At 38.6% G+C, this 27,240-nt stretch overlaps 1 protein-coding gene across 1 annotated transcript; it reads left to right on the top strand.

Annotated features, from left to right (window-relative positions):
• On the top strand, positions 1-25,501 carry TAS2R16 (taste 2 receptor member 16). The gene is given in 2 exon segments (XM_082400137.1): positions 1-7,996; positions 7,998-25,501. Coding segments are annotated over 2 exon segments (900 nt in total). The 5' UTR covers positions 1-7,358; the 3' UTR covers positions 8,260-25,501.
• Positions 25,502-27,240: the final 1,739 nt, after the last annotated feature.

The raw sequence follows: 27,240 nt of genomic DNA, 5'->3' as shown, positions 1-27,240 counted from the left end.
CTTCCCCCCCCCAACCCCATCAACATCCTGCTCCAGAGTAATACATTTGTTACAATCGGTGAATCTACATTGACACATTATTGCCACCACCCAAAGTCCATAGGTTACATCAAGGTTGACTTCTGGTGATGTATATTCCCTGGGTTTTGCCAAATGTACAATGACATGTATCTACCATTACAGTATCATACGGAATAGTTTCATTGTCCTAAAAATCCTCCATACTCCCCCAACTCCTGATAACCACTGATCTTCCATAATTCTGCCTTTTTCAGAATATCATACAATTGGAATTATAGACTATGTAGGTTTTTCAAATTAATTTCTTTCACTTAGTAATATTCATTGAAGGTTCCTCGATTTATTTCACGACTTTATAGCTCATTTATTTTTAGCAGTGAATAATATTTCATTGTTTGGATGTATTATGCTTTATTTTTCTATTTTTCTACAGAGACTACCTTATTTTTTTGAAACATATCTTCAAATGTTTCTCTGTTCCTTCCCTTCTCCCCATCTCATCTCCTTCAGGGACTCCAGTTGCATATATATTAGGCTACTTGAAGCTGTTCTATAGCAGTGTTCTCTCTCTCTCTTCCTCTCTCTCTCTCTATCTCTCTCGCCCTCTCCCTCTCCCTGGCTTAGCTTTTTTTCTCTCTGAGTTTGGTTTCATATACATTCTATTGTTATTTCTTCAAGTTCACTGATCTTTTCATCTGCAGAGTCTAGTCTGTTATTTTTTCCAGCCTTACTGAGATATTATAAACATATACTTAAGTTTAAGGTGTACAACATGATGATTTGATACATGTATATACTGCAAGATGATTACCACAATAAGGTTAGTTAACACCTCCATCCCCTCACATAATTACCATTCTTTCTGTGGTGATAACATTTAAGATCTACTCTCTTAACAACTTTCAAGTATGTTAGATTCCCAGAACTTATCCATCCTATAGCTGGAATTTTATCTCCTATGACCAACATAACCCCATTTTCCTCACCCCTCAATCCCTGGCAACCACCATTTTATCCTTATTTCTATGAATTTGGCTTTTTTAGATTTCACATTTGTTATACCGTATTTGTCTTGCTCTGACTATTTCACCACTAGTGAAATCTTTAGCAACCAGGCTACCATACTGTGCCAGGGACAATCTGCACCCTAAACAACCCTCGTATTGAGGTCCTCTTTGCCTGCTGGGATATGAGTTTGTCAGTCCAAACCCCACCTGATCACCTGTTTCTCAGACCACTCCTGGTATCACTTATGTTTGTTCAGACTTCCAAAAAGCAGACACCAAAATAGTACTAGATATGGAAGAGATTTATTGGAGAAAGGTCTGTGAAAAAAAAAGAGGATGAAGCTGGAGAAGACAAAGATAGAATCCAGACTGAGATGAGACTTGACCTCTATGAGGTGGTGGAGGGAAGCAAGAGGGTCAGGTAGGAAGATTCCTGAACTGCAGTGCAGTTTTAAGAAAGTCCTGGCCTGAATGAAGAGTGTCCTTGAGTCAAAGTCACAGTTGACGAGTCCCCCATCTCACAGGAATGAATCAGCATTATTCCTCCTTCTACCTCTGCCATGCTCAGTCACTAGGTGAGCCCAGCCCATGGGAAGCATGGCTCTTATTGCAAATGTGCTTGTGGATCCAGAAGCTTGGCTCACCAGTTACATTCCCAGCAGCAGGCAATCTGAGCAGCACATTTTCATAGCCGTAGCCGACACAGCTCCTTGCTGACTAGTCTATGCAAATACTGCCCTCTAGAGTTCTGCGAAGCACAACCCCGAGACATCTTTGTCTCCTAAATATCTACTGCGCAAACTCACCCGTCTTTAAATTCCAATATTCCCATCGTTTCCTCATTCTCAACTCATGGAACCTTGTTTCCCACCTCACTAAAAAAACACGCGTAAGAAAGGAACTTCTATATGTTATCACCACGTGTATGCTTCTTTTCCTCCTGCTACTAGGGGAAAAAAATCCTTGCATGCAGCAAAGGCCAACTCCTCTACCTGACTGAGTCCTATCACCTCTTGCTTACTAAAGACAACGCTCCCGGAAGTTAGTTTCCTCCCTCTCTCTCTCTCCTGTATCATCAGTTTCCCCTCCTCTACTAGATCATTTGCACCATACAAAAACATGCTGTTATTTATCTTTTAAAAATGTATGTATTTATGGGTATGAAGGTTTGGGGAAAGGTGGCTGGACCTAGACTAGCAGGATAGTCACATGTGGTTTATCCTTGAGAAATGATTGTTTTCAAACTCCAGGGACATAGTCCCTGAAGAGCCTTTCTTGCCTCTACAAAGAGGGTTTAGGCAGCCCATGAACAACTCCAAATTCTGAGATGGGACAAAGACCAGGAGGTTTGAGAATGCTTGTCCTCTTTCTCTTCAATTCTTACTTTTTTCTTCATCATCTTTCTATCCTGCTGTTTGCACTTTCCCTGTTCTGTTTTTTTCCTATGCAAATGCTTTGGTGGTACAGAGGTATCCAAGTCATCCCTTGGATGCACAGAGTGGGCACCACTGTGTGCACCCAGCACTGGCTGATGAGTTAGTGACCTTGTAGTTGAGAAACATACAGAAGGTAACCAAGCGAAGATTTCGCACAGCTCTTCCATAGCCAACCTCTCACTCCCCATCACCACATATTTTTAGTAAAGATTTATTCCAAAATCCCTCTTTTCAACATCTGAAAATTTTATTCTGCCCCAAAACTAGAACAAAGAAATTTTCATAGTAGGACATCATTTATTAAAAACAAAACCAAAGATCTCACTTCTTTTATATGTTGAGAAAGTCTCAGCTTGGGCCAAAGTTTGGCCTTCCATTGGAGACTGATACATCTATTTAAACTGGAGCTTCCTGAGGAGTGGCCACAGGGTAGCCTGTATGTACAAGGACCTGAGTCCTCCCCAGGCTAGAAGGAACCAGATATGACGTGTTTCAATCAACGATTTTCAAACTGAATCAAGCATCAAAATCACCTAGAAACCTGGTTAAAATTCAGATTGTTGGGTCTCACTCCCAGAATCTCGGATTCAGTAGGTGTGGGTAGGGCTCAAGAATTTGCATTTCTAACTATTCTCCAGGAGATGGTGATGCTGTTAATCCATAGGAATCACAGCTTTAGACACTGCAAGAGAGGAGTGTCTCTGAGGGTGGTGTTTATCATTCAATTGCCTTAACCCCACCCAACCTCATGGACTTGTGCTATGTCCTAGGGAGAGACACAAAGTAAACATCTCTGAGGCTCTGGAGTATGTTTGTGGCTTTATTTTTCCCCCCCTCTAATTGAATATAACAGGAGAGCGGGAGTGTTGTTCTCCTCCATGTTACCTCAGATCACCAGAGGCTCTGCACCTTGAGTGTTGAAACGTTCTAAGGCAGCAGGGCCAGTGCCTGGGAAGAGTGATGAAAACAGAGGCAGTGCTGAACGGAGTTCTGTCTGTCACCTGAATCACAGTTGTTTTGCTGTTGATGGTGGGGATGGTCTTTAACTCCTTTTGGCCAGAATTTTGCCTATGGCCTTTGGATAGCATCATTTTAGTATTAAATTATAGTTCTTGTATTTTCTACAATTTGCAATTTGCCAATTGACTGGGTACATGCTCCCAGGGTTTCAGTGATGCGTACATTCAATAAATTGGAGACTAAACAAATTAATGCTATGATTCTTATTTAAACAATGAGATAAAAAGCAAGAAAAAAATGAACTTGCTTCAGGCTGCACAGGTTGATGGCAGAATTAAAAATAGAAGAGAGAATGAGTTTGGATCGTGTGCTTGGACCACATTACTTACTATTAGATATTCTTTTCAAATGCTGACCCTTTGGGAGCCATTGCCACATGAAAAAGATCGATTCTGACTGTTACAGAATTCCAGTAACACAAGGAAGAAAATGTGTTTGGCTAATTGGGAAACATCTGATTCCACTATTTCTTGGTCAAATTTGGGATTGCTTTAACAAGGGTCAAAGGCAAAACTCCACGACAAGCCTGTGGGAAAAAGAGTTCTATTTTTCAGGAAAGGGAATTATAAAGGGGAAGGCAGGTAAACAAAGTGTGTTCTTCATTTTAAGGTGAGGATGAAATCATTTTTCCCACAACCTTCAAGGATGAATGCCATTTTCCTCCACAGAACAAATATATCCTGAAAAAATTAGACTAAGCACAGACTGAAAAGAAGCTTCCTGTGGATTACTTGGCTCATGACTCTGATCTGTTCCATTGTATCATCTCCTTCTCTGATTCTCACCCTCCTGCCTCCTCTTATAAAGACCTTTGTAATTACATTGGGCCCACCCAGGTTTCCCAGGATAATCTCCCCACTGAAGGTCCTTAATCACAACTGCACAGTCCCTTTTGCCACATACGGTAACATAGTCACAGGTTTGGGGCATTAGGATGTCAATATTCTGGAAGGGGGACATTAACGATGTAAATAAACTACCACATTACATTAACAATTGTTGAAGTCACATTGTTGAGTTCATATTATACTAACTTGGGGTCCATTTGCCAGCCCCACTGGTCCAAACACTGATCAATAAATGCACATTCACAGCAGTGCAGATCATGGGAACCACTCTCCACAATGTCACATATGATGTATAAGAACTTATAATCACCATTTGCCTCATTCAATTTTGAAGCATTTGTTCAGATTAAATGCCCAAGCCACAAGTTTTTCCCTAAAAAATTGTCAATTTGGGCACACTTATATTTTAGCATCTTTGTCAATTTCAATTATTTGAATGACATAAGAGTATAATCACATGTGTGCATTTCTCTATTATGCTAGGAGGCTAGTTTTATGATTTTCAAGGCCCTTACACTTGTGATATAGTAGGACACATGGTATGCTCTCCTTGTACTCATCATTCATTCAACAGCTATTTTCTAAGTACCTACTAGGGGCTGTTGTGTTCTAGCTGCTGCATCAAGGGACCCCAGAGATTGCTCTGCAGGATTCACATGCCCACACAAGAAAAGAGCCAGCCTTTGAACTCCTAACCCCAGGGAACATCAACCACCAGTTAGGGACTCACTTTGTATGTCTCACATTCAAACTTTCACAAAGAGAATCTGGGTTATTTGATTGGTCACTATCATTATGGAGAGTGCCCCTGTGGAGTGCAGTAGAGCCAGGCCTTGAGGGTTCTCAGAATGAGGCAGTGAATACAGGAGGCAACATGCCTAGTGTATCCAGGACAAAAGGCAGGTGTTAATGCTATTATTGCATATTTCACGTCACATCATTTCTTATCTTTCTCCCTTCTTATACCTGGATACATCTCAACCAATTCACCTTTTAATTGAAAACTAAAAGGTGCCATCTCCCTTTTAAAATTTCCTGATTCTTGCATTTTGTTTAGAATGCAGATCAGATGCTTTCTAATATTGTTTCCTAGTGTAATTTTTAAGTGTGGTTTACCTTTGCACCGTGAGTTCAGTGGTTTCTTGTTTTACTTTCAAGGATTCTATGACTTTCACTTTGTCTCCCTCATCAACTAGTAATTATCAGAATTATCCTCTCAATTTTGAAGGCACTAATTAAATATTTGGTGTCTATCTGGTATCGTTTTCCAGAACTAATTTCCTGAATTCATTTTCTGGTCTGCATATATAGCTCTGGATTCCTAAATACTGAGATATTTAGAAGTAATGTGTAGTTTGTCCCTTGTCTAAAACAGCATTGAAAGTCTACAAAATCACAAGCATCCTGCTTATAGGGATCTTTTTGTCTCTGAGGCTTTCAATTACCATCTTCATATTCCAAGGTACCACATACCACCACGCATTCACTTCCACACCAGCGACATTGGATACTTGGAACTGTGGTCCCAGAATCGAGATAGAAAAAGGGCTTACTTCAAGAGGGTGCTATTGTAGTTGTTTGGGCAACTGCACATCAAATTTGCCTCTAGTGAGATTACAAAGAATAGAAGGACTAAGGGTTAAGCTTCCAAGTTTCCTCAAACAGCTCAGAGTGTGAATACTGGGCTGCTTCCCCACAGACATGTGGCTGCTCAGCTCAGCCTCAGGGCCCATGGGGTGGAGCTCGGAGCAGCAGGAGCACAGACAGGGGATGGTGCAGCCCAGGCCAGGCTACACAGCTGGACAGGGAAGCAGCTGCCAAGCGCCCATCCTCAGCAGGCGCCTGACGGACCAGCCCATTCCACATCCACTGGGGTCAGACTTGCTTGTGAGCCCTCATGAGACACTTCCAGAAATACCTAGTGGGGACTTTACAGAGGGCTACAATTTTACAGAGCCAGATTACAGCAGGGCCAGGGACATCGAAGTTACCATGAACAGCGATTACCTTTGTCTCCACAGGCTGGTTAGAGAAGGGAAAGCTCGAAGACAATAATACATAAACAAACAAACAAAGAGAGCAAGGCTTCTACACTTCTCTATTCAGTAGACCCCATGTTTCAAAATGGTTTTACTCGTGGTAAGAGGGCCCTCTTTCAATTCATCTTGAGCAATGGGAGCAGTGACAAACAGAGCCTCGCCATATAAGGCGGAAAAAAAAATGGTGATGATAATGGAACAAGAACATTTCCCAAACATATATAAAGCAGGAGTTCAAGGCACAGGAGTCGGCAGAACAATAGCCAAGGAGGCCACACCTCAATTGTAGGGAGAGCACTGGGGGCACCGTGCAACGATTTCTCTGAGGAATTCAATGGGCAGTAAAGAAAGTGGCCCGTCTTGGATGGGGATACTTGAAGGTCTCAGCTTCCAGCAATTTCGTGGGTGGAATCTCAGAGCAAAGATTTTCTTTACTGTTTTTTCTATGTACTCAAACTTTGATTGTAGCATCCACGCCCAGCTGCTGTAGAAGCTGGGGACACGGGTTTCTGAAGTTGACATTGTTACAGCACTCAGTGAGCAGAAATGTTACCCAGGATGTGAATGGACAGTGAAGGATTTATCTATCCTGTGGTTCAAATTTTAGGTTGAAAGACTGAGGATATTCTATTAAAAAGATGGGGAAATAAGCTAAAGACACCTCAGGCAGATAAAGAAGAAATAAACAGCATGGTTATGAAATAGGGATGCTTTTTATGGGAATAATCAAATCACCTCAGGAGCAAGAATCCACATTCAAACAACATTTCCCTGCATCCAGGCCTGATAACAAACCAGCAAGCAAAGCATAAGCAAATCCTGCAGATAGGAAAATGGGAAAGTCAAAAATAAGCCCAGAAAAATGTGCATCCAGAGGGAGATATTTTCTTGTGTGAAACACTAGTGGGGCCAGGAATCTGGTCCCTACCTGGAAATTGTTGCAGAGATTCTGAGTCTGTGCCCAGGAAGTTTCTTTGGAATAGAAGGATGATAACCATCCAACTCTCCGTCTTCTTCATGATCATCTATATGCTCAAGTTCTTGACAATAACTGCGCAGAGCAGCTTAACTGCTGTAGTGCTGGGCACAGAGTGGGTGAGTTTCCAAAGGCTGTCACCAATGGAAATGATTCTCACCAGCCTGGGTGTCTGCTGCTTCTGTCAACTGTGGTCATCGATGCTGTACAACTTTTGCTCCCACTTCCACCCTAGTTATGAATTTTGGTACTTCAGGATCGTCTGGGAATTTACTAACATTCTTTCATTCTGGTTGACCAGCTTGCTTGCTGTCTTCTACTGTGTCAAAGTCTCCTCCTTCAGCCACCCCACCTTCTGGCTGAAGTGGAGAATTGTGAGGTTGGTTCCTCGGCTGTTGCTGGGTTCTCTGCTGATTTCTTGTGTGTCTATCATCTTTGCAGCTGTTGGGCATTACAGCAAGATTCAATTAATCTCCAAGAGGCATTTCCCTAGAAACAGCACCACGACTGAGAGACTTGAGATATTCCTGTGGGATTTTTCCATGTGCCAGCAAGTGGTTGTGTTGATTATTCCTTTCCTCCTGTTCCTGGCCTCCACCGTCTTGCTCATGGACTTATTATTCCAACACCTGAGGCAGATGAAAGATCATCACCAGCCACTCCAACTCCAGCCCGGAAGCTCACTCTACTGCCCTGAGGTCTCTTGCCGTCTTCCTCATTTTCTTCACCTCTTATTTTCTGACCCTACTAATCTCCATCTGGGGTGTCCTTTTTAATAAGGGGTCCTGGTTCTGGGCCTGGGAAGCTATCATCTATGCTCTAGTCTCTATTCATTTGACTTCACTGATGCTGAGCAGCCCTAAATTGAAAAGGGTTTTAAAGGTAAGGTATTGGGGCCTAGAGGCTGCCTGAGGCACAGGGGACAAGAAGACCCCTGGGCAAATGGGTGTTTGCACTGATACAACTAATATCAATAACCTAACCGGCAGGACTCTTGACAATCCCCTGTGTGATAGTGACGCACCATAAATGCAAGCCTCACTCTCTTTCCCTACAGCCATCTATCTCCAAACAAGCAATCCCTTCTCTAACCTATGCCACTCCTTTCTTTTCCTTTCCACTGTCCCCAGGCTGGCCCCAACTTTCTCATGACATCTCCATCTCTCCTTAGTCCTCTCTACCTCTGAAATCTTTCTCCCAGTATATTCAACACAAGAGACCCAAAGTCACGGTGTCTGCATTTTGTTTTTATTTGACCCATTCCATGACTGCCAATTCTTCATACTAATATGAATCCCTTCCCCACAAGAATTTATTGCCCACATCCTGAATGTTCTCCATGCTAAGCCCTTGATTTACTTTCCATATTTTAGTCAAGAAAAGATCTTGTATCTCTCTCTCCATTGCTTCTGTACTTTTATTCAGTAATATGATTTTCCTTATTTGTGTCTCTTCCAAATACTGTGCCTTTATGCTTTTAATATTCAAGTCAAATTTTAACTCTTCTTTTTCTTGCCAAGACATTACTTTCCCCAGAAAAGCAGATGACTTACTCAATCTAGGGTCATCCTGGAACCTCTTCAAATATTGGCAATTTAATTTGACCAACTGCACACAGTTTCCACTGGCTGGATTCTTGCCTCTTCATTGTAGCACAGGTTGGAATGGACTTTCTAGAAATAGTCCCAGATTGAGGCTTAGCTCACTTTCTTCCATACATAACCCAGATGTGAGCTGGGAACTCTTCTTTGTAAAATCTGAGTGACACTGGCTTAAGTTTTCTATAATTTTCTATTCTGTGCTCTCTGACAATCCAAAGTCCTTCCCAAATGGATAAGAATACAGGAACCACACAGGAATCGAATTAAAATCACGTACAGGACTTTCCTGTTCTTTAGAAGTCCTTTCAACCTCCCAATCCCACAGGTTTCTCTCATACTCTTTTCCTTTTTTTGGTTTTTTTTTTTTTTAGATTATACATCTTTTTTTATTAAAGTATGTTGATTCAATCTCAAGTGTTTTCAAATGGATGCCTTTGTGGCCCAGGAAATTGCCTTTTGGAACTTATGGCCTGCATAAGCAAAGTCAAATATGGTATTACACACTAGTGTAGGGAAAATAATTATTAAAATAGTGGTTATGCACTCACAAGTTTGTTGTAGGTAGACAGAATTATCAAAAACCCAGATGCTTATAAAAAAGCTTGCACTATTTAGAATTTCTTCCTTAGGAATCAAAGCAGTTGCTTTCTGGAACTACATTTTTCAGAACTGCTCAAAGCACCTCACCTAGATGAGTGTTTTTTAAAAATATATATAAAAAGTCTACCATGAGACTTTAAACATCACATATTTCACCTTTTATAGGCTTTTTATCATGTATCCCTTCCTTTAAAGTCCTTCAGAATAAAATAAACTCTCACATTCCATTAGAAAAAAATGGAAACATTCATGGTCTGAAAATTTTCTGCATTCCCCAAATCTTGGGTACTATGTGCAATTTCCTCCTATACAAGTTTTGAAGAAACCCCTGATCATCTATTATTGAATATTCAGCTAATGGACATGCCATGGAAAGTTGACATTAAAAGTAGTAAATAGATTAAAATCTATTCCATAAAATAAAAATGTTCTAAGATTAGAAGTGAAAAGTTTTAATTTGGATTAAATTAAATTTGGTTAGGATTTAAAAGGAAGATACTTTAGAAAGAATAACAGAGATGTTTGGGCTAAGAACAAGGAAATTCTTTTGAGAGCTTGAGTTAGGTAGATATGAGATTCAGGCACCAAGGGCCTATATACCTGTATTGTCCAACTTGTAAGCAGTCTACCCTATATAACTCTCATTATTCATAGCATTTATTGAGATGATCATTTGAATTTTATCTTTCATTCTATTCATGTGGTGTATCACATTTATTGATTTGTGTATGTTGAATCATCCTTGCATCCCAGGGATAAAGTCCTCTTGATCGTGGTGTATGAGTCATTTAATGTACTGATGAACTTGATTTGCTTGTATTTTGTTGAGGATTTTAACATCTATGTTTATCAGTATTCTTGTCTAGCTTTGGTATCAGGATAAGCTGGTTTCATAAAAGTAATTTGAAAGTGTTCCCTCCTCTTCAATTTTTGGAAGAGTTCAAGAAGGATTATTGTTAATTCTTCTTTAAATGTTTGGTAAAATTCACTAGTAAAATCATCTGGTCTTGGGCTTTTTTTGTTAAGAGGTTTTTGATCACTGATTCAATCTTCTTAATCATTGTTGATCTGTTTATATTTTCTATTTCTTCATGATTCAGTCTTAGATACTTTTATGTTTCTAGGAATTTATCCACTTCTTCTAGGTTACCTAATTTTCGGCATGTAATTGTTCATAGTAGTCTCTTATGATCTATGTGTTTCTGTGGTGTCAGTTATGTCTCCTCTTTCATTTCTGATTTTATTTGTGTCTTCTTTTTTCCTCAGGTTTGTCAACTTTATCTTTTAAAAAGCAGCTAATAGTTTCACTGATCTTTTATCTTTCTAGTCTCTATTTCATTTATTTCCATGCTGATCTTTGTTATGATCTTCTTTCTGCTTACTTTGAGCTTAGTTTGTTCTTTTGTTTCTAGTTCTTTGAAGTGTAAAGTTATGTTGTTTATTTGACATCTTTCTCTTTTCTTAACATATACATTTATCACTATGAACTTCCCTTTACGAACTGCTGTTGCAGCATCCCATAGGTTTTGGTTATTGTGTTTTCATTTTCATTTATTTTGAGATATATTTAAATTTCTCTTTCGATCCCTTCTTTGACCCATTGGTTGTTCAGGAGTATGTTGTTTAGTTCCCTCATGCTTCTAAATTTTCCAGCTTTCCTCTTGTTTATTTATAGTTTCATACTATAAATCAAAAGGGAACTATTCGTAGAAACCTGTGGAATCTATAATACCCACAAGAGGTGGGAAATGATGATCTCTAGAACATGTTTGAAGGCAGAAGTTGGAGAAAAACTTGTTTCTTTGGAGCTCAGTCTATTCAATAAAATTTTTACAGGAGATGTAAAAGTCAATAAGATGTTAAATGTGCCTACATTTTCTCTGAGATTGCTTGTCAGGTACTGTGCATTACATTCTCCTTATAAATAGACCCTGAGATAAATTCCTTTCCCAGAAGGAACCAAACCAAAGGCCAAGGTAAAGGTTTAACCTCTGATGATCCTTAGTCTTCCTGCCACCACAAACTTCACAATTCCCTCTACTTGAATCCAGATAGAGTAGCCTTAAAGTTTGGACTTGATCACAATAACTTCCAGTGCCTGGTAAATCTTGAGCAGAACACTGAGTTCTGCTCTTTTTCCTGTTTTGGTGTTTTTGTTTATATTTTGTTAATGGTGTTACTGTTCTTGTGTTAATGGCTCACATTGTTCTTGTATTTGTATTGTAAACTATGGCAAGTTCTTTCCAAAATTGGTCTTGCTAAAGATAAAGAGCCAAAAGAGAGAGAAAGGCTACCAAGGATAATAGTATGAGTAGTATTGTAGCAAAAAAGCAATCATAACACACCTGCAATTGTAAACCTTTTAAAAAAATTATCCAGACTTACTTTAATTCCAGAAATGCATATTAAAGGAGAGATTTTGGGGAACTCTTTCTTATAAAGCCTAGAGGAGCATCTACAGTATATTTTACAATCAGTATAAAATAACTTCTTCCTGTGACTATTCATAATGTCAAAATGCTTCCTAATAAGAGGGGGAAAGGCATCTTCTTTGATTTTTCTAGACAGAGTTTTTAATAGAATCCTTGAGACTCATTCACCATCTTTTAGCCATGTCTCAAACTCCCCAGAGATTTCTTTAAGATGATGTTCTATATTTAATAAAACTTACAAAATTGATCCTAAGTGTGAATTGACTTTTTGCTAGTTTTGGTGGCAAACATACAGTTGTATTAACTATATTGCCATGCCAAGTTTCTTCAAATAATTTTTTTAGATAGAATATATCAAAAATGACAGGTCACACTGGTTAGAGATAAATCCTATATCATGACTGAAGTTTTTCTTTAAATTTTAAACTAAATACTAGATTTTTAAAAATTAACTTTTATTAAAATATGCTAGATGTAAGCAACTGAAACACAGCCAAGATACAGTCAAAATGACTGGGAATAATCACTTGCATTTGCAGGAAAAAATAGATCTTAAAATTTAAGTTTAAAATTAGAGGGAAGATAAGTTTCACAAGCCTTCATTCTTAAAGTCTAAAGATAGACTGTGTAGGTAGATATTTCTTGAGAATATTGGCAGACTGGTGTTGTCAGTATTTGATGGTTTGAATGAGACCCACTCCAAGAATTTGGAAATAAGACTGTCTTCTGAAGGGTAAATCAAGAAATCAACTTTTCTCCCTACCTCTGCTCTAAATGTAGTAACCTAAGAATTAATCAGAAAAAGGGTGGGTAGAATGTACTCCAATCAAATCTCAAGATGTATGTCTAGACAGACTCCAGACTGTAACATATTATACAGAAAGAGAGGTAAAACATGTCTTAAAATAAACTAATTAAACACACACACAAAAAGGTAAGAAATTTGAATTTCATGATGTTCATCCAGGTCTGCCCATGGTAGGGGGATGTTTGGTCAACCAACTTGAAGCTTTCTAGTCCTATTGACAAGCCCTTCAAGCTATTATCTGAGAGGTTTGTCACAAGGTCATATAAATCCCTCCAGTTTTTGCTCTATATTCTCTCACTCACTCATTATGATTTGGCATTTCATGTTGATAGTCTATGACCATGCCTCTAAGTGGACATAAAAGGAAAATTCCTAGGTCCTAAAATGTGGGTACAAGTAAGAGGAGAATCCATGACATACATAAGTATAGCATGGCAAGACTTCAGGACAGTTCCTGGATATTAGGACAAGTGTCTGATACCCCACACTGACTGCTCTGCCACCTTTGCCACCACCCTGAGAGCATCCCCTGAGAAACAGAAGAGAGACTCTGCAAAGCTATTGTGCAGCTGATGTTATCATGATGTTTTTGATACTTGATAAATATTAACATATTGGTTTCTGTGAGGTTCATTTCTGCCATCTTCTTACTCAGTCCCAGTTTTCTTTACCCATACTTAAGATCATATATTATAGCTTGTGTTTAAGCAGAAATTTCCCTGACATCTTGACTGTTTAATTACCATGCATGCTTATGCCCACCTCAGTATCATTTGTCTTCATATCAGTTTCAGTAGTATGAGTCTGTTTTTCTTTTTTTTTTTTAATTGAAGTATAGTTGATTTACAATGTTGTATTAGTTTCAGGTGTACAGCACAGTGTCATATATACACACACACACACACACACACACACACACACACACACACACACACACATATACATATTGAGTGTAGTTCCCTGTTCTGTACAGTAGGTCTTTGTTGGTTATCTATTTTATATATTGTAGTGTGTATATGTTAAGCCCAACCTCCTAATTTATCGTTCCCCCCCTTTCCCCTTTGTTAACCGTAAGTTTGTTTTCTATGTCTGTCTCTGTCTGTTCTGTAAATAAGTTCAATTATATCTTTTTTTTTTTTTTTTTAAGATTCCACATAATCATACGTGGGTATCATATGACATCTGCCTTTCTCTGTCTGGCTTACTTCACTTAGTATGATAATCTCTAGGTCCATCCATGTTGTTGCAAATAGCATTATTTCATTCTTTTTAATGCCTGAGCAATATTCCATTGTATATATGTACCACAACTTCTTTATCCACTCATCTGTCAATGGACATTTAGGTTGCTTCCATGTCTTGTAAATAGTGCTGCTATGAACACTGGGGTGCATGTATCTTTTCAAATTACAGTTTTCTCCAGATATATGCCCAGAAGTGGGATTGCAGGATCATATGGTAACAGTATGAGTCCATTTCTGAAACTGACTACCTCAGAGAACTGACAGGGATGGGTCTCTGGACCCACAAAGTTAAGGAGCAGAACCTAGAATGTGGTAACCTCACTGAGATATTATTTTGAGAATAATCCTGCCATACTTAGATTTATTACTGTCACTGACTGGGTCACTGTTCTTAGTTGCAGGCAATGAAATCCACTCTAGATAGTTTGAGGAGGGAGGGATTTACTGCAAGTTTTTAGGCAGGATATAGTTTCAGGGAGCACTTCAAAAATAGAAACCATGCAACCAGAAGAAATGCCCAACCATACTACGGGGTTTTTCCTGCAGCAGCATGTGCCAATTGGCATCCAGGACGTTAGGGAACAGGCAACAGAACTTGTGTTACAGTTGCCCAAGAGGCTTGGACACCTCTGACCCAAGATTAAATCTTTTTTTTTTTTTTAATTTTTATTGGAGTAGAGTTGATTTACAATGTTGTGTTAGTTTCTGTTGTACAGCCAAGTGAATCAGTTATATGTATCATTACAGAGTAATGAGTGGAGTTCCCTGTGCTGTACAGCAGGTCCTTATCAGTTATCTATTTTACATATGGCAGTATGTATATGTCAATCCCAGTCCTCCAATTTATCCCTCTCCCGCTTTCTCCCTGTGTGACTCTGGTGGGTGCCTCCGCTTGACTGAACCTGGATCACACAGAGAGCCCTGGCTACAAACAGTCTGGAAAAGGTCAAATTCAGTTTCCAGCCTTCACTGAAGGCTCACAGGAAGGGAACTAGAGGGGGAGCAGAGTGAGACAAAGTAGTCTCTTCACAACTTTCTCACGCAAATACCTACAATCTGTAATTTACAGGCCTCACACATCTATCGCCATTTTTCACTAATAAAAAATTAGGTAAGTATCACCAAAAATGTTTTCATACCTGGAATGGATAGAAAGTTTTCAAGCAATTGATGCCAGAAAAATATATCAATAATAAAGAAGGATAATTAAATATGGCTACCTTGGCATTTGTTAAAATCAAGGGTCCCAAAATGTCAGGGCTGGTAGCACACATATGTGAAATACGTGTAAGACAATGGTAAGCTTGGCAATACATACTTACCCCCTCTCCATGTGGTTTGCATTCTATTTCAATGGGGGAAGAAAAACATCTTAAACTTAATGGCAGAAAAGGGGAAGAAGAGATTATTAGCTGTAGTAGATGGTCTTTATTTCCTTCCCTGATCCACTTTACCAAGACAGTGACTTATCTCCTAGCTGTTGTCAGTGTGGACTGCTAACAGCTCACAGGTGCTCCCTTCCGGAGAGAATTGCCAACAAGCAACAGAAACAGCCTCACTCAGAAGACTATTTCCAGCCCACAGATTGCAGCCTACAGCTAATTACTAAGTGATATGGAGCATGAAAGTCCAAGCCCCTTGGGCCAGACTCACTCTATGGCATAATTCATGTTCAAAACTCCCCCTGGGCTCCCACATCCTTACCTGGTTGAAGCTTTCCCCCCCTTGCCCTATCCAGCACCCGTCACTTGTTTTCTCCTCAAAACATTCCTTCAATACATCACTTGAACAAGAAGCTGCTCAAGTTTTGTATCCAGGGAATGAATATGAACTAAGAAACTAGCTAATTTCAATATTGTTATAGAAAAAACTAGAAAATGGTGAAGAAAAAAAATGACAAACAACGAATTAGTAAAGAGAAATATATGACACATAAACAGTACAAAAATATGGTAGATATATGTCAAACTCTAACATTAGAGAATATATTTTCTTAACTGTACATGTAACATGTTATGAAAATTGACTACATATAAAACCAAAAAAAGAAAAAGTCCATAAATACCAAAATGGAAATAATACTAACAGCATTATTTGACACAATGTAATAAACCTAGAAATTAATAATAAAAAATTTTTAGGGCTTCCCTGGTGGCGCAGTGGTTGAGAGTCTGCCTGCCAATGCAGGGGACATGGGTTCGAGCCCTGGTCTGGGAAGATCCCACATGCCACGGAGCAACTAGGCCCGTGAGCCACAATTACTGGGCCTGCACGTCTGGAGCCTGTGCTCCACAACAAGAGAGGCCGCGATAGTGAGAGGCCTGAACACCGCGATGAAGAGTGGCCCCCGCTTGCCACAGCTGGGGGAAGCCCTTGCACAGAAACGAAGACCCAACACAGCCATAAATAAATAAATAAATAAAAATTTTTAAAAAAAAATTTTTTAAGGATCTTTTTACATAAAAATTGAAAAACATGCTAATAAAACAACTCTTGGGTCAACAGAAAACACAAATCAAGATTTCAAAAATTTATTAACAACCATGAAAATATAACATATCAAATCTATGTGATACAACTAAAGCAGTTTTAGTGTTAAGTGCCGATAGAAATACAAATACAAAAGGAAAATTAATTAAGCACCCAACTTACAAAGCTATAAAAGGAAAACAAAGGAAAGCCAGAGGAAATTAACAAGTATAAAAGCAAAAATTAATGGATTCAAAAAGAGAAAGAGTTAAACGAATAAAATCGAAAAGTGTCAGTTGAAAATTTTAACACAGTAGACAGATCACTAGCTAACTTAATCTAGAAACAAAAGGGAAAAGCAAAATTATACAAAATTATAAATGGCAAAAAAGAAATAACCACTAAAACAGAAGGACTTTTTAAAAAAAATCATGAGACTATTTTGCAAAATTCTAAGCAGTTTTAAAATATAGGTGAAATAAATCATTTTCTAGAATAATACAACAGGGACTACTAGTTTTCTCTTCCATATATAAGGAGCTTGAAAGTTGCCACTCTGTCCCAACAGCAAGTAAAAAGCTAAACAGCTAAACTGAACCCTGGCAAATATTACCTAGGCCAGATGATCAAGGCTAACCTCATCAATGATAAGTCATGTTGATAGCATGGGAGCTTGGTATGAAGTAATGAGAACAGCACTTTAACTCTGTGGTCTTCCTCCTAAAAATCTAGTTTAACCATGTGAAAAACATCAGATAGACAAGCCCAAATCCAGCCACAGTCTATAAAATATCCAACCAGTACTCCTGAAAACTGTCCAGTTTATCAAAAAGTTGGAGAAACTGTCACAGACCAGAGGCGGCTAAGGCAGCATAATGACTAAATGCAACATGACTTTGTGGGTAAGATCCTGGAACAGAAAAAGGACATTAAGGAAAATCTAGTGAAATCTGAATAAACTTCAGATGTTAGTTAATAGTAATGTATCATCAATGTTAGATCCTTAATTCTGACAAGTGCACACATGTTCCCTATGTATCCTAACTAACAATCAGGGAAACCAGGTATTAGCACTCTTTGTTCCATCTTTGCAACTCTTTCGTAAATCTAAAAGTATTTTTAAATCAAAGTTTATTGTTAAAGAGCAATTAAAATTCCCTGTCTAATACTTATAACATTTTGGGTCATTTCTTTGTCTCTTGAGAATGATTTCATTATTCTTGTGTGTTTTGTAATTTTTTATTGAATGTCACGTATTTTGCATAGACTTGTAGAAGCTGAGGTAAATAATATTTGTGTCTAAAGACTGGCATGCCATTTCTTCTGTCAGGGTGTAAGTATGGTGGCTGGCATCTCTTCCTGCCTTGCTCTACATAGCTGATCCATTCCACACGTTCCTTCTCTTCTTGGAGGAGGTTGTCCCTCCATCAATTTAGATTATTCCGTTCCCTTGCGTCGTTAGTTCTCTGATGGATTCAGGGAAAGTTGTAATTTTGTCATTTATCCAGCTTTTTCTCATTGATAGATGGGAGCATGTTTTTTGGTTTTTTGTTTGTTTGTTTTTCAACTTTCTACATCCTAGGAGTAAACAGAACTCCAGGGTTTTTCCTCCTTAAGTCTGTGTACACTACAATCAAACATGCATGTAGGAGGAATGAAATTGAGCAAAGTGATCAGAATAATATTTTTTAAGGCAAGAGATTCTGAATGTTTGAAAAATCACAGACTTTAACATTGGAAGGAATGTATTAGAAGGCATCCACCCTAGTTTTAAAATCTTTTGAATCATGTCTTCTTTTGTTAAAATTAAATTTTCACTTCTCATATTTCCTCCAGGAGGAGATTGCTTCTAGTTAAAAATTACTATGTCTTCTGCATATCTCCATCAGTCAAAAAATACCTGTTGCAATTTTTTCAGCTGATATGAAAAGCATAGAAATAATTTTTTTATTTTACAAATAAAAATTATATTCTAATATTGAGAATGTTTTCAAATTGTGTACCCCTTTCCTGATTCTGGTTAAGAACACCATATGGAATCTTCCTCCTCCTCGGTTTGAAAATATTTTACTGTACCAAACACTCACCAAACAAATATTTTTCTTCTGTATATGTGCCTAGAGAAAGAAGTATATTATACATCAAATTCTTTATACTGACACATCGGTATAGTAGACACAAGGATGGGGATCTATAAAATGGGCAGAGTGGGGGAGGTCAGGGCTATCCTTTTTTGCAAGGAAGTTAAAAGATGGGCTGTATAAAACTGGGCTGCCCCATCTAAGGACTCAGCGCATCTAAGCCAAACGTGGTTAAGCACCGAACAGCCAAAGAACTGAGGTGATGGAACAGATTCAAACCAAGCATCTCTATTCTTTTACCAGAGGCAGAAATCTATGAGAAGAATAAATCAGAAGCATCCACAATGTGATGCCTAAAGAACACAGCACCTCTTCTTTTTCTGTAATTCCTAAATATTAAAGAAAAAAGCCTGTAATGTTGACAATTGATCAGGAAAATCTAACCTTGTAGCAATGTCCTCTAACCTTTCTTGATCTAAAAAATGACCTGGCTTCTTATTAAAAATAAAGATTTCTGGGAACCATTCCAGATTAACAAATCAGAATCTCTAGGAGAGGCGCCTCAGAATGTGCACTTTTAACCAAAGTTCATGGGATTCCTCAGATCAGAATTATTAGGGAAACGGTGTTAGAATATACTCTCTTCACAATTTCTTACCCTAAACAGCATTTTTGTATTACTAGCTAATCACTTCTGATGATCAAGGCGTGATAATCCTCATGCTTAACACTAAAATATTAAATACTAGGAGCGCTTGTGTGCTTGTTAAATTATAATTTCCTTTCTGGAGGTATGAACAGAAGAAACTCAATATTGAATCCACCTTATAGTAAATTTTAGCGAGAAGCTGGCAGCAAACAAGTATTTTATTTATTTTTTGCCTGGATAATTTCCTTTAGAAAATTATTCAAGGATAAGAGATAACCTTTTTAAATTTTAATTTAAAATAACCTTTTCATTTTTAAATGAATTATTCCAATGAATGTAAAATTATATGAGCAGGAACAAATCAAAATTTATTCATGAACACATGACTGACACAGGGTAGAATCATCGCTGCAAACCTCTTGAGAGTACATCTCAGACTAAACCTACTTTGAGAGCCTCTTTGTGAAATATCCAGGGCTGTATACTTCAGTGGAAATGTATTTGTTTTACACAAAAGGGAGAGTTTCTAATGAGGACAACTTTGTCTTTTGTAGGAAAGACAAAAAGCATTGAGGCTTGGTTTTAATTTGGGGGAAAGGGATGAAAAGACTGCAGAGAGCTCTTTGAATTTTCCTGCAAACTACCTCTTGAGCTTTTATCGGTGACCCTTAGGCAGTGTTACTTAATGTTTGGCTCAAGACTATCTGAGTCAGAACTATTTGATGAAAGTGTTTAAAATGCTAATTCCTAGGCCTCTGCAGATTTACTGAATTAACATTTCAAGGATGGAACCCAGGAAGCTACATTTTTAAAAAAGTATTCCAAATGATTTAGAAGAACATTGAGGTTGGAAAATTAGTGCCCTGAAGCAGAGGTCAGCAAATCTTTTCTGGAAAAAAACCAAATACTAACTATTTTATTTTCTTTTTAAACCACTTTTTTTGAGGTGCGATTGACATGTAAAAAGTGGTACATGGGCTTCCCTGGTGGCGCAGTGGTTGAGAATCTGCCTGCCAATGCAGGGCACACGGGTTCGAGCCCTGGTCTGGGAAAATCCCACATGCCGCGGAGCAACTAGGCCCGTGAGCCACAATTACTGGGCCTGCACGTCTGGAGCCTGTGCTCTGTAACAAGAGAGGCCGTGATATTGAGAGGCCCGCGCACCGCGATGAAGAGTGGCCCGCGCTTGCCACAACTAGAGAAAGCCCTTGCACAGAAACAAAGACCCAACACAGCCAAAAATAAATATAAATAAATAAATAAATAAAATTTTTTTTAAAAAGTGGTACATATTTAATGTATACAGCTCGGTTAGTTTGAGGGTAAGTATACACCCCTGAAATCATCACTACCATCAAGGACATAAACATATCCACATTCAACCTCCCAAAGTTTCCCCCATCACCTTTATTATTATTATCATTGTTTTTGGGTGTGTGATAAGAACACAACATAAGATCGATCCTCACAGCAAATTCTGTGTATAAAACAGTATTGACAGCTTTAGGCACATCTTATTTATCTTGCTTAACTGAAACTTTGTACCTTTGACCATCACCTCCCCCATTTTCCTCTCCCCTCAGCTCCTGGCAACCACCTTTCTATTTTCTGCTTCCTGAGTTTGGTTATTTTAGATTTCACATGTAAATGAGACCATATAGTATTTGTCTTTCTGTGTCTGGCTTATTTCACTTAGCATAATGTCCCCGAGGTCTGTCCATGTTATCACAAATGTCAGGCTTTCCTTTTTTTTTTTTAAGACTGAATAATATTTTATTGTAAGTATATAACACATTTCGTTTATCCATTCATCTGCAGACAGACACTTAGGTTGTTTCCATATCTTGCCTATTGTGAATAATGAACATGGGAGTGCAGATATCTCTTCAAGATCCTAATTTCAATTCTTTTGTATAAATATCCAGAAGTGGGATTGCTGGATCATATAGTAGTTCTATTTTTTAATTTTTTGTGGAGACAATATAGTTTTAGAATGCATTTAGCTAGAGGGATAAACCAAACTATACTTTTATTCAGAATGTCTTTGTGTTGTCTATTTAAAAAAAAATCTTAATAACTAATTGCATTTTTAATAAGAAAACTCAGAAATGCTAGGCATAATTAAGTGCCTCTTTTTCTTTTTAGCTTATTTAGAAAATGACTATGACTTTTGTAGTTCTGGGGACAACGTATAATTCCCCCCATTGAAATCTTCACCAATAACTTTTTGGCTTAATGTCTTTTCACCTTATTCTTTTAACATTGTTAAATGAGAGACAGATTAATGTACTTTGATGTTTACAAAATTTATTTCATACCAAATTTCTACAATTTTCTAGATCCAATATCAAACTTTAGCATCAGCTTTATTTTTATTTCATAGTGAAAACTCACTATGTCCAAAAGGCATAAAGTTCTTTTCAAAGATAAACTTCCCTGCCAAAGGTATTCCTGGATACGGCAGGTTCCCAGCCATCATCTGTTTTCTTCCTGCCTTCACTATTCCCACACCCTAATCCCCATATCCACCACGTGTACGTACACATGCTCAAACACACGCTCACACTGACGCGCTGTACATCCTCCCTTTTGCTACAAACACCTAAACACTGTTGTTTTGCCTATTTCCCAACAGAATGCTTGCATAGGAGAAAATGTGACTGATGATAACAGAGAAATAGAAGGAGAATGAAAAGGAATGGAGAAAATGTTGTTTGGGGGTAGCAATGAAATGAAGTAACTGCCTGAAAAAAAAGGGAGCTGCATATATATCTCTGTCTTCATGATCTTGAAATAATCTGACAACAGGTATCAGCTGATACAGAATTGGAGCGCTAGAAGAGAACTTTGAGTCCTCTAGTACAAAGCCCTTAGTCAGCAGATGAAGAAAAAAATAAATAAATAGGAGTAGACAGTAGGTGACTTGCCTCAGGAATTTAAGTAGTTGGTAAGGAGCCTAGAATTAGAAACTGTATCTTCCAGGTTTTCAACTGAGATGCTATTCTTTTCTATTCATACCTTCTGAACAGAACATACTCACCTTAACCACGTAAGGCAAGACTGACATTTTCAAACTCTCTCTTTCAGGATCGTTCTCATCACAGTAATAGTGGCAGGGTATTCCCCACTGCTCAGGATTATAAGGACCTAGTTCTTTACAAATTGCACAAGGAACAGAACTAGGATTAGCTTATGCTGTTGAATCTGGGTTTATTGGATAGATATAAAGGAAGCAAATTAAATAGTAAACGGTATCAACTATCCCATAAAGAGGCTTCACAGAGCACTGGAATGTTAGTACAAAGCAATTTTTTCATTTTCAACCAGCAGCAGATATCCCTTGTTCCCTACTCCAGTGTTCTGATATGATGTTGGCTCAGTTAATCTCTATATTTGATGCTCTTGTTTTTACTAGTAATAGATTCCTTTTTCTGTGTGTGTGACTAACACAAATACCTTAGAAAAATGGCAGTCATCATTCAATATGGAAAACACATATAAGATAGAGCACTTGTGTGTGGCCATTTCAAAGGTCACAACTTAACCCAAAGATTTGGTTACTTTGGATCCGAAGCTCATCCCTACTTCAATCAGCTCTGGCCGTGGTGGTGAAGAATCCACCTGCCAATGCAGGGGACACGAGTTCGAGCCCTGCTCTGGGAAGATCCCACATGCCGCAGAGCAACTAAGTCCACGTGCCACAACTACTGAGCCCACATGCCAAAACTACTGAAGCCCGTGTGCCTAGAGCCCGTGCTCCGCAGCAAGAGAAGCCACTGCAATGAGAAGCCCGCGCACCGCAACGGAGAGTAGCTCCCTCTCGCCGCACTAGAGAAAGCCCACGTGCAGCAACGAAGACCCAACGCAGCCAAAAATAAATAAATAAATAAATTTATTTTTTAAAAAAGATTCCTCACTAAGGCCATAGGTATAGCAGCACTATGGTTTCCAGAAGGGCTGTGGTACTGCAAACACTTCACGTGACCCAGTCTGTGCTGAAACCCAAACTTTGAAAAAATAAACATGCAAAATGAATTAATAAATAGTATACGTGTGTAACATGCATAAAGCAGTGAGATTTCTGGTTGAACCTGCGTGTACACAGTAGTAACTCCTGAAACACATTAATGATGATGATGAAGGAGGAGGGGTGGGGGTGACAGCAGGGAATAAATCTATACAGACAAAGAGAAAGGGAGAGGAGAGAACAGAAAGATTTTGGAAGCTGGAAAGCAGATGTTTGGTAAGTGACTCAGCATTACTGGGAAAGTTGAATCCTAAACTGGTAATATGGAAAGCCAAGAAGCAAACCAATTTACACCACATAACCCATGAAAGAAATTAAGGCATCAGTCACCTTGGAAACGGCAGTGAAAGTGGGGTAAGAACAAGAGAGTCTGCTAAAGTCTATTGAAGAGAGCAATGGAATCCACAGTTCCTCTGCCGGCCCTGGCAAAGCCTGTAAGTTTATTCTCTAAAGAGGATCAAACAGGGGGTACCTGAAACAGGGGCCACTGGCATAGCCGAGATACTAAAAGCAGCCTTGTATCAGGACCCAGGATAGAGAACCGCAGGAGCCAAGTTTATACCTTCCAGGCAGGAGATTAGACACATTTTCCTGGGGAATTTGATGATGAGGGGTTCCCCAAACAAATGGCCCAGCTAGATCACCAAGTAGCGAACCCCCCATTCAACACACCCCAATCCTGTGCGCAGAGCTTCCCGTCAGTGTTTTAGTGCCATGTCCTTTCATACGATTGAATAGCATCTCCAGATATTTGAAAGATCTCTAAATATCTGAAGAAAGCTTCTAATAGGATAATCAGAGAAACAAGAACACAGGGAACAGTAACTTGGTGGGAACCAAAATTAAAAATGACTTTGTGGTGAACACACCCCTAATAAATCACAGCTCTTCATGGCCATGCTCTTTGCAAGGATGTATTGCTCATTCTCACATCAGTGTTAAAGTTCATTTCTCCACCCCCTTGAATCTGGGCTGGCTTGTGATGTGCTTTGACCAATAGGCCAACAGTGGGGTGAGAGTATGTTTAGGAAGCCTAGAAGCCTCTGCTCTTGTCTTCTTAGAACTCAGGAACTGCCCAACCTACCCAGGGAATCATGAAAAACAGTGTATTGAATTGTTTTTTTAAACCACTAAGTCTGACGTGCTCACTTTAAGACTGCATGAGATTCATGGCATTACCTTTTTAAAAAGTATACTTTAGCAACAGCCAGGTCCTCTCCTCACCTTTCTCAAGGCAAGAGATAATGCCTAAAACTGGAAAAGAAAAAGAACGGCAAAATAGCATGTTACTTAGAAATGAAGGTTAGTATCAAAAAAATCCATTAAAACTTGAAAATTCTGCTTTTCCCAAAAAGCTTTGCAGAACACTTGTTCTCTTAAAGCCTTATGCATGCATAACTTAGATAAAAACTGAAACTATATTTCAAAATATAAAAGCCAAAGAAAAAAGATTAGGAAGAAAATGCACCAAAATATTCATGATGTTATTGGTTGTCTGAATGGTAGATTGCAAGTGATTTTTATTCTTCATGCTATATATCTATTTTCCAAATATTCAAAAATGAGTACATATTGCTTACATAATCAGAAAGAAAAAAAGAACTTGGAGAGACAGAAAAAAAATAATAAAGAAAACATGGAGATGACCATGTTTCATCCCCAGACTGTCCCATGCCCCATAGCCCTTCTTATTCTCTTTCAGTTCACTGAATGGTTTCCATCTCTTTCCTGCTCTCATACATGATGAGAAAACACAATCAGCTCTTCTAGACCAGTTCAACTCATTCTAGGTCCTCGGTTCCTCCTGAACACAAAGCTTCTCTGAAAAATAAACTGGCATGTATATTTTAGCTTTCTTTGATTTCTAACAATCCTCTGCATTTCCCCATAACATTTCTTTAGATGGCTTATTTATTTATCATTTAAATTTTTTATTGAAGAACAGTCGGGGCTTCCCTGGTGGCGCAGTGGTTGAGAGTCTGCCTGCCAATGCAGGGGACACGGGTTCAAGCCCTGGTCTGGGAAGATCCCACATGCCGCGGAGCAACTAGGCCCGTGAGCCACAATTACTGAGCCTGCGCGTCTGGAGCCTGTGCTCCGCAACAAGAGAGGCCGCGATACTGAGAGGCCCGCGCACCGCGATGAAGAGTGGCCCCTGCTTGCCACAACTAGAGAAAGCCCTCGCACAGAAACGAAGACCCAACACAGCCAAAAATAAATAAATAAATAAATAAATAAATAAATAAATAAAAAGACACCAGTCATATTAAAACAAAAAAAAAGAATAGTCGACTTACAATGTTGTGTCAGTTTCTGGTATACAGCAAAGTGATTCAGTTTTATACCTATTATATATATATATATATATATTCTTTTTCATATTTTCATATTCTTTTCCATTATGGTTTATTACAGGATATTGAATATAGTTCCCTGTGCTATACAGTAGGACCTTGTTGTTTATCTATTTTATATATAGTAGCTTGTATCTGATAATCCCAAACTCCTAATTTATCCCTCCCCCACCCTGCATCCCCTTTGGTAACCATAAATTTGTTTTCTATGTCTGTGAGTCTGTGTCTGTTTTGTAAATAAGTTCATTTGTATCATTATTTTAGATTCCACATATAAGTGATATTATACAATATTTGTCTTTCTCTTTCTGACTTACTTCACTTAGTAGGATAATCTCTAGGTCCATCCATTTTGCTGCAAATGGCATTATTCCATTCTTTTTTATGGCTGAGTAGTATTCCATAGTACATATATATACCACAACTTCTTTACCATTCATCTGTTGATGGACATTTAGGTGGCTTCCATATCTTGGCTATTGTAAATAGTGCTGCTATGAACACTGGGGTGCATGTATCTTTTCAAATTATAGTTTTCTCCAAATATATGCCCAGGAGTGGGATTGCGGGATCATATCGCAACTCTATTTTTAGTTTTTTAAGGAACCTGCATGCTGTTTTCCATATGCTGCACCAATTTACATTCCCACCAACAGTGTAGGAGGGTTCCCTTTTCTCCACACCCTCTCCAGTATTTGTTACTTGTAGACTTTTTAATGATGGCCATTCTGACCTGTGAGAAGTGATACCTCACTGTAGTTTTGATTTGCATTTCTCTAATAATTAGTGATGTTAAGCATCTTTTCATGTACCTATTGGTCATCTGTATGTCTTCTTCTCCATAACTTTTTGTCTCTACCCTATCCTACCCCCTAAGACTACTGGTTCTGTCTACCCATTCTATCCTCCCCTCCCCCATCAGGAGATACAAACTCTGATCCTCATATCAATGATCTGATTAGCAGTTTAAACACTGATTCAACATATCTGTGTTGAATTACAATCCATTTTCCCAGTCTATTCTCCTCACAATCTGATCCAGTGTTGGCCAGAGGAGTAACAGAAGTTTCATGGTCTCTGGTTCCACTCCCTGTGAGCTCTTTCCAAGGGGAGCTGTGACACTGAATGTCTTCTGTCGGTCACCTTATAATAGCACAGCCCAGGCTGTCTGCACTGTTGCCCAGGTTACCGGTTGATTTGCATGAGACACATATAATCTCCATGAATGGAAGGATCCTGCAGAGCTGATCATTTCAGGAGACAAACCATATAAGGGTTTTTGTAGAGTGCTCATTCTTTCGTTCTTAGAGGAAAAGCTAATTTCACAGCTAAAACATCGTGGAGACAGGGGAAGCCAGGAGGAAAGCACAGATAAGAATTTACCATTCACTAAAACATAAATATTTTATATGTGAAAACTGAGATTAACTTTCGCTCTGGTGTTTGGATTTTATTCTCCGGCTAAAATGTGTTTTTTCAAAGTGTAGCAGGAAGATTATAATACAACAGCATTTCCTAACATTGTCACTGTGCTGCACTCAACTTCGTGGCTCACCTCTTTAGACTGTGCTTCAGATTACACACAGAAGTCATTATTAATACTTCAGATATGTGCTTTATAAATTATG

The sequence above is a fragment of the Balaenoptera borealis genome, assembly GCF_965194805.1.
Source record: "Balaenoptera borealis genome assembly, chromosome: 7".
NCBI classification, from domain to species: Eukaryota; Metazoa; Chordata; class Mammalia; order Artiodactyla; family Balaenopteridae; genus Balaenoptera; species Balaenoptera borealis.
This window is presented reverse-complemented; position numbering and strand designations above follow the sequence as displayed.